This window comes from Ovis aries, chromosome 3, assembly GCF_016772045.2.
Source record: "Ovis aries strain OAR_USU_Benz2616 breed Rambouillet chromosome 3, ARS-UI_Ramb_v3.0, whole genome shotgun sequence".
NCBI classification, from domain to species: Eukaryota; Metazoa; Chordata; class Mammalia; order Artiodactyla; family Bovidae; genus Ovis; species Ovis aries.
Window position 1 is genome coordinate 104,206,184 of NC_056056.1, and position 16,352 is coordinate 104,222,535.

The 16,352-nt window shown below is 57.5% G+C and overlaps 1 protein-coding gene and 1 long non-coding RNA gene across 2 annotated transcripts; one reads left to right on the forward strand and one right to left on the reverse strand.

The window, feature by feature from the left end:
• Positions 1–262: 262 nt before the first annotated feature.
• LOC132659602 (uncharacterized) lies at positions 263–7,931 on the reverse strand. The gene is made up of 2 exons (XR_009600189.1): positions 7,236–7,931; positions 263–6,851 (listed from the first exon to the last, which is right to left on the reverse strand). It is a non-coding gene; the product is annotated as an uncharacterized LOC132659602 (long non-coding RNA).
• A 105-nt stretch (positions 7,932–8,036) lies between these two features.
• On the forward strand, positions 8,037–11,676 carry ADRA2B (adrenoceptor alpha 2B). Its single transcript, XM_012173853.5, has one exon. It carries the CDS (start codon positions 8,463–8,465, stop codon positions 9,804–9,806), a length of 1,344 nt encoding a protein of 447 aa, XP_012029243.2. The 5' UTR covers positions 8,037–8,462; the 3' UTR covers positions 9,807–11,676.
• Positions 11,677–16,352: the final 4,676 nt, after the last annotated feature.

The window sequence follows — 16,352 nt, forward strand, 5'->3', positions numbered from 1 at the left end:
TCCTGATGACCCAGTCATGGTCTGGTCCCCGGAGCCCCAGCATGGAGGGTGTGACGTGTGAGACGACCCTGGGGCATCAACCAGAGCCCAGGGAGCTAGCTGCCACCTCTCACGGCCTGCGACTTGTTTGCCAATCCCCGACCACACAGCTCTGTGGGCTCATTCATCAGTTGATTCACTCACCCGGCACGCATCTGTTGTATTTGGGGGCCAGGCAGGCTCCGTTATAGGCCCCGGGAATAACATAGGGAACAAGGCAGGCTTTTTATTCTTCCGGAGTTTATTCGGGATGGGGAGAGGAATGGACAGTAAACAGGCCAATAAAGCATCTGGGATTGACAAGTGATGGAAGAGGGGAGCGTGTGTTGATGGCATTTCACCTGAATGGCAGGACGCTGCTATCCTGGGGCCATCTGGGGAAAGAACAGCCAGCACGAAGGCCCTGAGGCAGGAAGAAGCAAGGTGTGTCAGGCCAGCGTGTGTGGAGAGAGGGGTGTGTGCGGGCGGTAAGGAGGAGGCAGGCAAGGGCCTGGTCAGTCATGGACGGATGGTTTATTCTGAGAGCAGCAGGGGCCTCTGCTGAGAGTTTCTAAGGAGAGGTGTGACAAGACCCGATCTAAAATTTTAAAAAGTCATTCAGGGGCTTCTCTGGTGTCTCAGTGGTAAAGAATCCACCAGCCAACACAGGAGACACAGTTCGATCCCTGGTCCTGGAAGATCCCACAAGCCGCAGTGCAACTATGCGTGTGCGCCACGACTGAGCCGTGCTCTGCAGCGAGAGAAGCCACTGCAGGGAGAAGCCCAAGCACCGCAATCAGAGAAAGCCCACGCGCGACAGCGAAGACTCAGAGCAGCCAAAAGTAAGCATAATTATGTTAAAGTTATTCCAGTCAGAATGGCTGCGATCCAAACGTCTACAAGCAATAAATGCTGGAGAGGGTGTGGAGAAAAGGGAGCCCTCTTACACTGTTGGTGGGAATGCAAACTAGTACAGCCACTATGGAGAACAGTGTGGAGATTCCTTAAAAAATTGCAAATAGAACTACCTTATGACCCAGCAATCCCATTGCTGGGCATACACACCGAGGAAACCAGAATTGAAAGAGACACGTGTACCCCAGTGTTCATCGCAGCACTGTTTACAATAGCCAGGACATGGAAGCAACCTAGATGTCCATCAGCAGACGAACGGATAAGAAAGCTGTGGTACATATACACAATGGAGTATTACTCAGCCATCAGAAAGAATACATTTGAATCAGTTCTGATGAGGTGGATGAAACTGGAGCCAATTATACAGAGTGAAGTAAGCCAGAAAGAAAAACACCAATAACCTCAGATATGCTGATGACACCACCCTTATGGCAGAAAGTGAAGAGGAACTCAAAAGCCTCTTGATGAAAGTGAAAGAGGAGAGTGAAAAAGTTGGCTTAAAGCTCAACATTCAGAAAATGAAGATCATGGCATCTGGTCCCATCACTTCATGGGAAATAGATGGGAAACAGTAGAAACAGTGTCAGACTTTATTTTTGGGGGTTCGAAAATCACTGCAGATGGTGACTGCAGCCATGAAATTAAAAGAGGCTTACTCCTTGGAAGGAAAGTTATGACCAACCTAGATAGCATATTCAAAAGCAGAGACATTACTTTGCCAACTAAGGTCCGTCTAATCAAGGCTATGGTTTTTCCTGTTGTCATGTATGGATGTGAGAGTTGGACTGTAAAGAAGGCTGAGCGCCAAAGAACTGATGCTTTTGAACTGTGGTGTTGGAGAAGACTCTTGAGAGTCCCTTGGACTGCAAGGAGATCCAACTAGTCCATTCTGAAGGAGATCAACCCTGGGATTTCTTTGGAAGGAATGATGCTAAAGCTGAAACCCCAGTACTTTGGCCACCTCATGCGAAGAGTTGACTCACTGGAAAAGACTCTGATGCTGGGAGGGATTGGGGGCAGGAGGAGAAGGGGATGACCGAGGATGAGATGGCTGGATGGCATCACGGACTCGATGGACGTGAGTCTGAGTGAACTCCAGGAGTTAGTGATGGACAGGGAGGCCTGGCGTGCTGCGATTCATGGGGTCGCAAAGAGTCGGACACGACTGAGCGACTGAACTGAACTGAATGCATATATATGGAATTTAGAAAGATGGTAACAATAACCCTGTATGCGAGACAGCAAAAGAGACACAGGTGTATAGAACAGTCTTTTGGACTCTGGGAGAGGGAGAGGGTGGGATGATTTGGGAGAATGGCATTGAAACATGTATAATATCGTGTAAGAAACGAATCGCCAGTCTAGGTTCAATGCAGGATACAGGATGCTTAGGGCTGGTGCACTGGGATGACCCAGAGAGATGGTATGGGGAGGGAGGTGGGAGGGGGGGTTCAGGATTGGGAACACGTGTATGCCCGTGGCAGATTCATGTTGATGTATGGCAAAACCAATACAATATTGTAAAGTAAAAAAAATAATAAACATGAAAAAAAAATAGTTATTTGGATGTGCCTTGAAAAGCGAGTTGGAATCGGGCAGAACAGCTGGTAGCCCCTGCAGTTACGAGCGAGAGTGGCGGGATGATGGGAAAAGGCGAAAGTGGGTGCTCTGGGAGTGTGTTTTGGAGGTTGAAATGAGCACGCCTGCGGTTGGATGAGCAGGGGATGAAAGCATCTCAGCCTTGAGAACCGAGGGGAGAGGGTTCGAAATCGGTGTTGCAAGTCGGGGGCTGGGCTGGGCTTAGCCATTCAGTCGTGTCTTTGCAACCCTGTGGACTGTGGCCCGCCAGGCTCCTCCGTCCATGAAATTCTCCAGGCAAGAAATACTGGAATGGGTTGCCATGCCCTCCTCCTGGGGATCTTCCCAACCCAGGGATCGAACCCTGGTCTCCCGCATTGCAGGCGGATTCTTTACCAGCCGAGCCACCAGGGAAGTTGGTGGCTACTGGATGTCAAATGGGTCGGTCAGGAAGTCTGTGGGCTTTCTGAGTCTGAAGTTCAGGGCACAGGACGTACTTTGGAGAGTGATTAGCATGCAGGTGGGTACCGGGGGCTGGGTGAAATTCCCCAAGAAGAGTTCAGGTGCAGGAGGAAAGGATCCCAGGACTGAACCAGTGCTGAATCGCCCCCTGCAGTTTCTCAGTCTTGGCCCTAGCAGCATTTTCTGACTGATGAGTCTTCGCTGGGGAGAGGGGGCTGTGCTGGACCTTGTAAGGTGTTTTGATAGCATCTTTGGCCACTACCCGCGGGATGCCAGTAGCAACCTCCTGCCTCCTGTGGTGAGAGTCAAAAATGCCTCCAGACGTTGCCCAACGTCCCTGGGAAGGGGCAAAAACCAGTCTTAGTGGGAATCTCTGATTTGGGGTTTGGGAGAGGGAAAGGGAGTTGGGGAGGAGTGGCCTGTTAGGAGGGAGCAGGGCCTGTGGAGTGGCCCCAGGGAAGGGTCCGTCGTTTTATGCGGCTGAGAAACTGCGTGGGAGCAGGACAGACACGAGCCTGGCCCTTGGTGATGCGGAGGCATGGATGACTCCCAGGAGTGGACTCAGTGGAGGGCGAAGGGGAACGTGAGGGGCTAGAGACAGTGACCAGGCAGACAAGAAGGTGGAGGCTGCAGGGGCTTCCCAGGTGATCCTGTGGTGAAGAACCTGCTTGCCAATGCAGGAGAGGTAAGGGATGCGAGTTCAATCCCTGGGTCAGGAAGATCCCCTGGAGGAGGGCATGGCAACCCATTCCAGTATCCATCCCACGGACAGAGGGGCCTGGTGGGCTACAGTCCATGGGGTCGCAAAAGAGTCGGACATGACCAGAGTGACTTAGCACACGCACGCATGCACGCAGAGGGCGTGGAGGGCTTCCTAAGAAGGGGGCTAGCCCTTAGGGTGGAGGGAGTAACAGCCGGTGAAGGGACAATCAACAGAGCAGAGCCCCTGGCTACACAAGAGAGCTCGAGGTCCAAGGTGTCTGCAGAGGACCTGCCCCAGGAGGCGAGACGCGGCTCGGAGGCAGGTGTGTGGGGACTGCGTGCCTGCGGGGTGACTCCCCTTTTCTCTTAAGTAGAAGGCAAAGCCACAGCTTGTGAGGAGGGCTCAGGCAGGAAGAGGAGCAGGAGACGGATGCCGATTCTGAGGCGTGGGGAGGTGAGCACACTGGGAAAGTCTGGAGATCTGTGGTCGCGAATTTAAAGCGAAGCCAGCTGATGAAGTGAGCGTTTTGCTCTGGAAAAAGCAGCCACTTTTTCCAAGGCGGGGTGGATGATTTAGGTTTGACCAGGGTTGGGGTTTAGTCGGGTGAGGTACGATGCAGGGAGAGAGGATGACCGACTGACACCACAGAGGGCGTGGCTCAGGGATCTGGGGAGGTGGGGAGGCTGGGTGGTACAGGGTGGTCTGGGGGTAAGGTTCCTGGGGATTTGAGAGGCTGGGGCTTCTGGGGAAAGCTGGGGGTGGGTGCAGCCTGGTTGGGAATCATCCCCATGGGCTCTCGGGGCAGGAAGTGCAGCAGTGGAGACAGTGGGTCCAGTCTTGCCTATCGGACCTAAAGAAGTGGTTCCAGGGCTTTCAGCTAACACGGTGCATCTCCTGCCGTGCTCTCACGGCCAGGATAGGACAACTGTCTCCCCTGTCTTGGAAAAGATGCTACTAGGTCACCTTTCCACCATGGCCCCTCTTTTCAAGGACATCCCTGGGGGTTCCTTCGTTTGGGTACCACCTGTCTGAAAAAAGCTTATGTGTATTTCATCTGCTGATGCCTACTGCCATTACCCTTCACTTTTCAACAATCTTGGCCAGGTACTGCGGACCGAGGAGGGATGTCTGCTCTGATGAAAGAGGTGGTACAACAGGCCAGCAGACCCCATTGTGGGATGGCCTCTGGGTGTGAAAGTGGCACCAAGGGAGGAGAGGTGGTGATGGGTGAGCGGTCCTTGAGAAGAGAGTAGGGCTCCACGAAGCACAGAAAGAGGGTGGGGAGGGTGTTTCTGGCCGAGCAAACAGTCCCTGGAAAGGACTGGAGATGTGGGCACTCAGGGCACATCCAGGGGCCAGCATGTAGACTGGTGCGGGATGGAGGGTGGGCCAGAGCCTGTCACTGCCTCCGCCTCCCCCTCACATGTAGCTGGGAGTAACGGCAGCAGCTGCTGCTGGCTGGTTGCAGGTCTGGGACAGCTCTGCCAGCCCTGGTGGAGCAGGATGATACTGGTAGGTCAGAGCTAGTTTGGGAAGGGCTGGAGGAAACCCTACTGTGGCCTGAGGCTCTGATTCACAAAGGGCTCCGCAGAGCAGGCAGCTGGGGAAGGGGTGTGTGGGGGGGAGAAGGAGATGGCAGAGAGCAGTGGGGAGTTGAGTTATATAACAGCCCCCACTGCCCCGAGAGCCAGCCACTGGTCTTGGGGCTGGGTGGGGCTGGGGGATGGCAGTGGGTGACGCAGAGCCTGGGCGTTGGCTGAACCTCGTGGGCTCCTGTGGGTTCTTTCTGGCTGTCCTCACCCAAGGGTGGTACCCAGCAGGGCCCAGGGACAGGTGGATGTGAGCTGCCTCTACAGGGAAGGCCTGGCTGAGAATCAGCACGGGGTTGGGAGGGGCAGAGTGGGATTGAGGAGCCCTGGCCTCAGCTCTGCAGAGCCCTGGAGGCCTGGCCTTTCAAGGAAAACAGGCCAGCAGACAAAAGGCTGCTGTGAGTTGCAGTGTCTGGGGAGATACCTGCTGGCCCCCCAGCCTGACAGTGGTTGGAGAGGATGAGAAGCAGTCCTTTCCGAAGCCTATTTGGGCCACCAGAGTGCCCAGGTTCCCTGCCGCGGGACAGAGAGCATGGGGCAGGGAACCACGGGGACAGGCAGGAATGTGCTCAAGTGGCTGATTCCCAGGCTCCAGTGGCCACCTGCCTGCCCGCCCTCAGCGAAGGGTCTGATGACTCCTCCCCGTCCCTGGCGACCCTGGCGTGGAAGCCCAGCAAGTGGAAGAATGCATTCACGACACCTGACTTTGGAGGGGACCAGGGAGGCTGGCTGCCTCTCTAACTGAACCTAGGCAGCACCTTCCCCACCAGGCTGTGGGCACTCGCATCTAACAGAGAGGCTGGTGGAGGCAGGGAGAGCCCAGGATCAAGGGTGAGCCCCCTCAGTCTTGCCCTGTGTTGGAGGCCTGGCTGGGGGTGAGACACTGTGGGCACCTTGAGGCCACACTCCTTGCTCCCATCAAGATGGAGCAGGCATGCTGGATCAAGGCCATGTCCATTGGAGGAGCCCTACTTTCAGAAGCAGATTGATGCTTATTTATAGGGGAGGATGCCGTGTACAGCTATGGGCTAGAAATATGAGGGCTGGGTCTAGGCCGGGGTTATAGCATTAAAGGCTCTGGAAACAGTGAAAAAATGCCCTTGAAGCTCCCCAGGCTGGCACTGCAGTGGCCACAGGGAGTGTGGGTAGGAGGAGGGAGCATGGGGAGCCCTTGTCTTCTGAAGCACTTTGAGGCCAGAAGGCAGTCAGGGTGGGATATGCGCTTAATTGGGCTTCCCTGGTGGCTCAGATGGTGAAGAATCTGCCTGCAATGCAGGAGACCTGTGTTCAATCCCTGGGTCGGGAAGATCCTCTGGAAAAGGGAATGGCAATCCATTCCAGTCTTGCCTGGGAAATCCCATGGACAGAGGAGCCTGGCAGGCTACAGCCCATGGGGTCACAGAGTCAGACAGGACTGAGTGTGTGGTTAACTGGAAGTTTCTTCTTACCTCAGCTGTACTTTCCAGGGCCACTTCAAGAGGGGTGTGCAGCATGCATGGGGCGGGCGCCATCAGCAAGACTGGAGCAGGGAGAGGGTCACTGCACAGCTCTTTCCTTGCAAGCTGCCCCTGAAACCTACATTTTCTCTGAAATGAAAGTTACTTGCTCAGTCATGTCTGACTCTTTGCAACCTCATGGACTGTAGCCCAACAATTCCTCTGTCCATAGAATTCTCCAGGCAAGAACACTGGAGTGGGTTGCCATGCCCTCCTCCGGGGGATCTTCCTGACCCCGAGATGGAATCTTGGGTCTTCTGCACTGCAGGCAGATTCTCTACTGTCTGAGAAATTGTGTCAAAAGACCCCGCCTTTGACTAGATCTTCTCACTCTGCACCAGGCGACATCCTCTTCTGCTGGTCAGGAGGTCAGAGTTTGCAACTGCCGGAAACCGCCCGCCCCTCTCAACCTCCTTCCCCCGCCTGAGTCTCAGGTGTTGCCGAGACTTGGTTTCAAGGCCGGTTTTTTCTTACCTCTTTGCCCTTAATAGGGGAAACTGAGGCATGTGCAGGAGAAACAAGAAAGCTGAAGTCGGCAATCCCAGGCTCTGAGCACTTGCTTGACCCCAGGCTTGGGAGCCTTCTCAGCGACGCCGTTCGGGTCCTCGGTGGCCGAGGACAAGCTCGCAGGCGGGCGGCGGCAGGGGGCGCTCGCTACCTTGTCACGCGCGCCTCCTCGGGGTCCGCAGGCCCGACGGAGTCCAGTCGGGGCGGGAAAGCATTTGGGGAAGGGTCTGCCCGCTCGCCTCATGCCCTCCGCTCGGCTTCTGGCCCCCCGGGCTCCGGGGAGCGCGTGTGGTTTATGATGCGCCAGAGCCCCGACACAGCCACCCACCCTCTCCTTGGGGCTCTTGGGCGGCGGGGAGGAGAGATCTGCTTGCGGCCACCCCCCAGACCCGAGGGCCCGGCCCTAGCCGCGCAGTCCGCAGGAGACACATCCCGCCTGGTGCCCACGGACCCTCCGGCGCCGCGTCCCGGCTCCTTTGGTGCACCGACTTCCACTTCTGCCGGCATCCTTCCCTCGGTCCGGAAGATCCCAGACGCCGGGCCTCTCTGACCTGCCGCAGAGTGGAGGCTGGGAGGAAAAGGCTAGGGGCGCCAGAGCGGAGGCCGGGGGCGCGGGGAGGCTGCGGCCCGCGCGCCCCCCAGCGAGGCGCACCTTCCACCCACCCTGGGTCCCGCCCCGCCTTCCTGCCTCCTCCCGCTCCCGCCTCCAGTCTCCTCCCTCCTCCAGCCGCGCTTGCTCTTCTCCCTACTCCCTGGCCGCGGCGCGCTGCCTGCAGGCGCGGCTCCGGGTGACAGGAGCTCCGGGAGCGGGTCTGCCTCCGCGCCTCCTCCGAACCGGCTGCGCACCCCCTGCCCGGGCCCCGCGCCCCAGCGTGAGTCCAGCAGCCTCCCCGCGTCAGGGCGCAACTTTCCCCTGGTTCCCGGCGGGGCGGGGACCTCAGAGGGACAACTTGGTAAACTTCTCTGGGGCGGACGGCAGGGGCGCCGGGCGCCGGTACACCAGGATGTAGGAGGGCCGTGGCCGGCCCCGGGGCGTCCCCCGACCCCCTTCGGCCTGGCCATGGGGCTCCAGCGCCTTTAGCACCGCCAAGGGGGCGACCCCCTCGTCCAGCCGACCTGGGTGGGACAGCGCCGTCGCCGGCTGTGCGCGCGCTGGGGCGAGCAGCGCCCGCTCTGGCCGCGTCCGGCCCCGCCATGGACCACCAGGAGCCCTACTCGGTGCAGGCCACTGCGGCCATCGCGGCGGTCATCACCTTCCTCATCCTCTTCACCATCTTCGGCAACGCGCTGGTCATCTTGGCTGTGCTGACCAGCCGCTCGCTGCGCGCCCCGCAGAACCTGTTCCTGGTGTCGCTGGCCGCCGCCGACATCCTGGTAGCCACGCTCATCATCCCTTTCTCGCTGGCCAACGAGCTGCTGGGCTACTGGTACTTCTGGCGCACCTGGTGCGAGGTGTACCTGGCGCTCGACGTGCTCTTCTGCACTTCCTCCATCGTGCACCTGTGTGCCATCAGCCTGGACCGATACTGGGCGGTGAGCCGGGCCCTGGAGTACAACTCCAAGCGCACCCCGCGCCGCATCAAGTTCATCATCCTCATCGTGTGGCTCATCGCAGCGGTCATCTCGCTGCCACCCCTCATCTACAAGGGCGACCAGGGTCCCCAGCCCCTGGCCCGCCCTCAGTGCAAGCTCAACCAGGAGGCCTGGTACATTCTGGCCTCCAGCATCGGATCTTTCTTTGCGCCCTGCCTCATCATGATCCTGGTCTACCTGCGCATCTACCTGATTGCCAAGCGCAGCCACTGCAGAGGCCCCAGGGCCAAAGGGGGACCTGGGGGGAGGGAGTCTAAGCAGCCACACCCTGTCCCTGGGGAAGTTTCAGACTCAGCCAAACTGCCAACCTTGGCCTCTCAACTGGCCACCCCTGGAGAGGCCAACGGATGCTCCCAACCTCACCCAGCCGCGAAGGGGGAGGGGCAGACCCCTGAAGCCCCTGGCATTCCTGCCTTGCCACCCAGCTGGCCTGCCATCCCGAAATCAGGGCAGGGTCAGAAGGAAGGGGCTTGCGGTTCATCTCCGGAGGAGGAGGCAGAAGAGGAGGGAGAAGAGGGCTGTGAGCCACAGGCCTTGCCGACGTCTCCTGCCTCAGCTTGCAGCCCACCCCTGCAGCAGCCGCAGGGTTTGCGGGTGCTGGCAACCCTGCGTGGCCAGGTGCTCCTGGGCAGGGGCACAGGCGCTGCGGGGGCTCAGTGGTGGCGGCGGCGGACGCAGCTGAGCCGGGAGAAGAGGTTCACCTTCGTGCTGGCCGTGGTCATCGGCGTCTTCGTGCTCTGCTGGTTCCCATTCTTCTTCAGCTACAGCCTGGGTGCCATCTGCCCGCTGCACTGCAAGGTGCCCCACGGCCTCTTCCAGTTCTTCTTTTGGATCGGCTACTGCAATAGCTCGCTGAACCCCGTCATCTACACCATCTTCAACCAGGACTTTCGCCGTGCCTTCCGGAGGATCCTGTGCCGCCAGTGGACCCAGACGGCCTGGTGAGCCCGCCAGCCTGCTGCCCGTGTGGGGTGGCCACCTCCCTGGGCTTTCTGGTCCCTTCCTGGTCCTGAAGCCTCATCCTGGGGACTCCCTGGGAGGGTCAGGGGGTCTATTTGAAGGCTCCCCTTGCGGGCTACAGTCCATGGGGTCACGAACAGTTGGACATGACTGAGCAACTAATCCATACACACACACACACACACACACACACACACACACACACACTTGCTGGCTTGGCTGTGGGGGGCCATCTTCTCCACCCACTGCCTATGCAAGGGCAAATGGACGAGGTTTGGCCCATCTTGAACGTAGCTGAATGTTCTGGGCTCCCCTCCCAGAACCACAGACCCCTGCCAACCACTGGTGGGCTTCCCTCCCCTGAGAATCCCGTGTCTTCTGGTTGACCACTTGCGGTGTTTTCTTTCTTTCTCTTCTTCCCCTGGAAAACAGCAGGAAGCCAGCCTTGCACTTTTTCCAGGAGGGCCTGCTGCTGAGGAAGAAGCAGAAATGATGACAGGCATTCATGTTGGGTGCCCATGTCCCAATGAGGCACTGGGTGGGGGTTTATGGGCTGGCACTGTCTCTGGGCCCTTTTTTGCCTTCGTCCTGCTTTTGGGTTTGTAACTCCTTTAAAGACCAGAGTCTCGTATCGTTTTCCTCACTCGACGCCCCTCTGGAAGGCGGGTGGGTGTGTGGATGCCTCAGTGGAGTGGTCTGGAGGCCTGGCCTCCTCCTCGACGGGAGAGCCCTGATCACTAGCGTTCACCCCCTGCAAAAACTGGGGTGACAATAGCTTGCTGCCTACTTGCCGTTGGGAGTTGAAAGGCATGGCTGAAAGCGTTGAGCTCCATGGGGTAACGCACTAGAGAACCAGAAAATGTGATTATTCGGTGATATAAAAATGCCCCCTTTCTGTGTTTACCACTGCCTGTCTTCCTGTAGACTTTTGTTCTGTGCCTGGGGTGTGAATTCCTACCCCAAACTGGAAGTGGGGAGTGGCAGACAGAACCACAGTTTCAGTTCAAGGATTTCTTTGAGAATGTGTTCTTATGCCTGCAAAGATTTGAGTTATTAGCTGCATGACAACTTCTCAACGTTTCACCTGCAACACCAGGAGGGTTTTCATTGGATTGGACCCCACTCCCCCACAATGGGGGAGCAATCTTTTGTCGTCAAGCTGGTGAATGTTTCCCCAAGATCTCTAAAGATACCCACTTCAAGGGAATGGGGTGAGATGAGAGTGTGCTGGGGCTGGAGCAGGTGGGTAGGGGCCCTGTGGACTCCTAGGGGGGCTCCAAGCCCTACATGGGCCCCTGTGATGCATAGCTGACCCTGCCCCTGGTGGGTGCCGTCTGCCCATCTCAGACCCAGCCGTGTTGCTCCACCCCACTGAGGGGGCTCCAGGGGCCTCTCCCTCTTGGTTCCCTCTCCCATCCCTCCTGGAACAACTGGGAGCACTGGGAGGATGTTTCCCAGCCTTCCCCGTGGGTATGCCTGGCTCCACCATTAAGCCAGTGAGGGTCTTATCTTGGGGGCTGGGCTGAGCAGCACAGGCACTGATGGGCCTGGCTGGATTTGGAGGGATGTGGGGGAATTTTCTGGGGTGGAGAGAACGGAGGGGACCAGAGTTGCTCCTGGGGCAGAAGGCCATCCAGCTCATTCCCTGGTCTCAGTGTGAGGCTGGGCCTGGCCTGGGGGCAGAGCCAGGAAGGCTGGGCCCGGGGACGGGCTGACTTGCGTCATCTGCTGGCTAGTCTCACGTGTGCCCCCGCGGGACCCCTGCTGTTGTTGCCGGTGTCCCCTTGTGATATGCAGGTTTTTATTTTTTTTTAAAGTCTGAGCTATTTTATCAATAAAGGATATTTTGTAATAAGCAAGCTGTGTCCTCATTGCCCAAAGACGACCGATAGTAGTTCTTTCTCAGCTACTTGAGTAGCAGATTCCAGCACAGGCGCCCTCCCAGGGCCAGTTGCCTTTTCCTCCTCTGGGTGTGGCTGGCTGGTCCCCACCTACCTGCTGGAGTTTGTCCACTCTGCTTCCCTTATTCATCATTTCAAGTCAGTGGGGGTGAGAGTCGCCAGGGGAGTTGGGGACTGGCTGCCTGGGAAGGAAGGGAGGGAAAGCTTCCAGAGGAGGTAACCTTGGGGCAGGGCCTTGGGTGAAGAGCAGGAGTACACCAAGAAGGAGGACAGGAAGGTGTTTTGCGCAGGAGACCAGCACAGGCGGGCCGACAGAGGTGGATAGGCACCACCCACACAGAATGGGAGGAACACGGGGAGGGAGGGAGGGAGGGAAAGAAGGTCACTCAAAGGAATGTTTTAAGCTGCTACCTTCACCCTATGCCTAAGGAAAGACTCAAGGCAAAAGGAGAAGAGGGTGGCAGAAGATGAGATTGGATGGCATCACCGACTCAATGGACGTGAATTAAGCAAACTGGGAGACAGTGAAAGACAGGGAGGCCTGACGTGCTACAGTCCACGGGGTCACAAAGAGTTGGACACGACAGAGACTGAACAATAAGAACAATGACTTCAGGGAGGGGCAGGAGATTGGGACGGATCTGCTTTACGTCAGGCTCTCCGGCATGAAGATTCAGAGCTGGAAGGCCTGCAGATGGCTCCTGTCTGTCTCCCCACTTTCCAGGTGAAGCTTCTGAGGCCCCAAGTTACTCCATGAGTTGGGTCAGGAGCTGAGTCCAGCAGGCTTCCTGTCGCCTCAGAGAAGGCAGTCTCTGGGACCTGAACTAGGTTGGCCAGGTTCTGTTGGCAGGGGAGGCCAGGAAGCAGGCTGGTTGTATTAATAGTAGCAGTTGGCAGAGGGCAGGGGTACCAATGGCAGACCCCAGGGAAGGATGAGGCCTGGGAGGGGAGGATGCAGATCTGGTGGGGGGAGGCTTTCACACTTCGCAACCAAGCTTTCACACTTCAGTGGAACCGTGGCTTCTGCCGGCGGAGGAGGGGCAACAACCTGAGACTCTAATGCATTCATCATCACTGGTGGACTTCAATGGGGCTTCAAGGGAGACTTTACAGGGAAGCCACGCCCTGCCTTGAAGAGCTCCCATCACCTCACACCAGCCTGTATACCCACCCCTAAAAGCCTCAGCCAGATGAGGGCAGATCAAGGTAGCTCATGTTTGCGTGCATGCTAAGTTGCTTTAATTGTGTCCGACTCTGTGTGACCCTATGGACTGTAGCCCACCAGGCTCCTCTGTCCACGGAATTCTCCAGGCAAGAATACTGAAGTGGGTTGCCAGGCCCTCCTCCAGGGGATCTTCCCAACCCAGAGATCAAAGCTGCGCCTCTTATGTCTCCTGGATTGGAAGGCAGGCTCTTTATCCTGAGAGCCACCAGGCAGCTCACCTCTTCCCATTCACTGAGCTCATGGCCTTTCTGGTGTCTTTGTCTGATCAACTCGTTTCATCCTTATGCTCATCCTATAAGGTAGGTATCAGCCCATCTTATTCTGGGGAAACTGAGTCTTAGAAAGGTAAGATGGCTTGCCTGAGGTCATCCAGGCCCACGCTCTTTCTTCTGGACCACACGGTTCCTTGCTGTTCTGGAAGAAGATCTGGTCTAGTCTCTGGAAACGATGGCAGAAAAAGACCGCTGCTAGAGCCCGACTGCTGGCAGTCCCATACGGATATATTATCTTGTTTAATCCTCATAACGTAGCTGGGTGTGGTCATTTTACAGAAGAGGAAACTGGGAGTCAAGGTCACCCAGCTGCTGCTGGGTGTCAGGGGATACTGAGGCTGCATCTGGCTCGGTTCAGTTAGCGGTGGCGCTGTGACCCACTGCTCGTGTCTGTCACTGCCAGGGAATGAATGAGTGATAGTGTGCGTCACAGCTTTTCCGCTCCTGACAGCTCAGTCCAGTCCCGAAGAGACGGAAGCCCAGAGAGAGATGACTGGGTTGGAGCCTTCGCCCTCATCCCCCAGCACCATAGTCACACAGCGGGAGAGCCAGGCGTTGAACCCAGGCGGTCTGACTCTGTGCTCACCACACCACAGCTTCACACTGAAGGGATTGCGTCCAGACACAGGAATAAAAGGCCCACATTCAGGACACGTCTGCTGACAGTCCTCTGTCTGACAGGTCCTGTGCTAGGCTTGTGCAGCTGGAGCTGGATCCCAGGACCCCTGGCTCCCACCCTGGCCCTCTCCTCCTCTCACACCCTGTTCCTGCTGCTCTGTGTGAGCAGCACCTACTTTTGATTTCACCCTGAGCCCTCAGATTTCATCTGAGGGTTAGTGGCTCGATGAGCTGAGCTCAGACCAGCAGAGATATGGGGGTGGGGTGCAGCCCTTCTCCCAGGAGCACTCTTGGTGAATGGCCTGGAGGTGGGGGAGGGGACAGCAGGCAAGCGGGTGAGCCATCTTGGCGGGGCACTTCCACCTCCTGGAAGCCCCTTTCCTTAGGATGTCTCCGGGACTCCTCCCTTCGTGGTCCAGTGGCTAAGACTCTGCACTCCCAATGCAGGGGTCCAGGTTCCAGCCCTGGACAGGGACCCACATGCTGCAACTCAGAGTTTGCATGTTGCAACCAAAGACCCTGCATGCCTCAACAAAGATCAAAGATCCCCTGCAGCTAAGACTTAGTGCAGCCAAATGAATAAATTAAAAAGAAATTTCTCTGACCAAAGGGAGACACTGACAGAGAAGATGGAGAAGGCACAGCGGGGGGAGGGCTTAGGAAGACCCCTCCCCTCATCTGCATCCACTCTGTGGGAATCTGGGTCCTGAGGTCACAAAGAATAACCCTGAAACAGAGTTTAGACACAGCCTCTGCCTTAGGCCGGCTACTGAGAAAGCCAGGGTGCTGGGAATTCCTCGCTGGAGCATTGTTGCAGGAAGCACTTCAGATCCACCAGCTTAGAAGGTACCCATGGCATGAGGGCACTGCTGCCCTGCCAGCAAGACTGTAGGTGGAGGGAGGCTCATGGGTCCATCAGGCCCTTGCCCCTCCCTGTCCTCCGTCTGATCTCCGCGTGTGTTTTGGTGGAGGGGGTGGGTCTTCCAGGAAGGGGACATGCGACTTGCTAATGAGGTTGCTTCCGCCTCAGGAGGCATCTGCCCAGCTGGGGTTGACACCAGGCCCTTTCATGTCCCCTGCGCAGGCTGGGAGTTCTGCACAGAGGCCCTGGTTGCTGTGGGGGGCAGGACTGTCGTGGGATTTCCATGCCAGCGAAAATCCCGGGGAGGAGGTGGTACAGAGGCCGGGGTCATACCCTCCTTCGGCTGTCATCCCTCCATCTGTTCCTGGGCAGGGCTGGGTCCCTCTCGGGGCCTTGATGAACCTGTTTGCCCATGAGGGATCACCCCTAGCTTGAGGATTCACCTCTGCCCCACTCCCACCCCAGCTCCCACGAAAGTCCAGACATAGAGATTCCTGGAGTTAATCAGTTGTTCTTAGAACCGACATCCTGGGCAGCTTAGGACAGTTTTCCTCATCTTTGTACCTCAGTGCAGATGCAGACCGGCTCTGGAATCAGCTGGGCAGTGGTGAGAGGAGTAGCGATTGCTGTGAGTCATTAGAGCCAGTGCCTGGCGTGTCATCTGAGATTGGAGAGATTGGCGTACCCATTTTATAGCCGAGGAAACTGAGGCCGAGGAAGGTTGAGGACCTTCTTTGAGATCACCCAGAACAGGACACAAATCCACCCAATCTAACCTCAACTGCGGCACTCACTGGCCTAGTGCCCACCTCCTCAAGCCCGGGGAGCAGACCCTGTGGCCCCCAGCCCAGCAAAGCCCCTGCCTTGTGTAAGTTGGAGGGTCTCACCCGCAGAGACCCCATGGCTTTGGGGGGAGCCTCCCTGCTGCTGGCACTGGGCAGGGAGCGGGAGGTCCCCACCCTTCCAGGCTCTGCTGGCTGTTGGCAGGGGAGCAGGGAGCACTCAGCTAAAATTAGATTCTTCAAGCTCTTGCATCCGTATCCGCTCCTTCTTCCGTCCGGCAGTGGCGTGTGGGGATGGTGGTTGTCAGAAGGCCAGGGCTTGAGGAGTCTTGGATGTCAGCTTGCACCCTCCCCAGGGCTCACTGCCTCTGATCTTCTCACACCCTCGCCTGGCCTTTGGCCAAAGGCTCTTGCCTTTGGCTTGACCTTGTGACCTTTTACTGATAACAGTGATCTCAAAGGGTGAGGCACACCCCTAGCGATACCCACCCTCTACCCCTGGGGATCTGCCCTGCTCCCTCCTCTCTCTCCCCTCTTTCCCCTTCTCTGGCTCTTCCCACCTCCGGGCCCTCGGGGGTTTTCTCCACCCTCTCTCGGTCTCCCCTCTGTCTGACACTGACCCTCTGACTCCTGCCTTGCCTTTGCGGACAGGCCTGGCTCTTCCTGGGGCTCGCAGGCTCCATGGACCATCGATGGCACGGGGACCAGATGCGTTGGGGACCAAAAACAGAGCCTCCCTCCCTGGCGAGTCGGAGCTATTTCTGGCTATTTCTACAGCCCTCTGGGGCCCCTGGGCTCCCCCGCAGGCAGGGAAGGCGCTGGGCTCCAACCAAGTGTGCAAAGGTCCTGACCTCTTGAGTTCCCTGGGGAG

Coding starts and splice junctions, on each gene's coding strand:
- ADRA2B (XM_012173853.5), top strand. CDS start 8,463: ATGGACCACCAGGAGCCCTACTCGGTGCAGGCCACTGCGGCCATCGCG.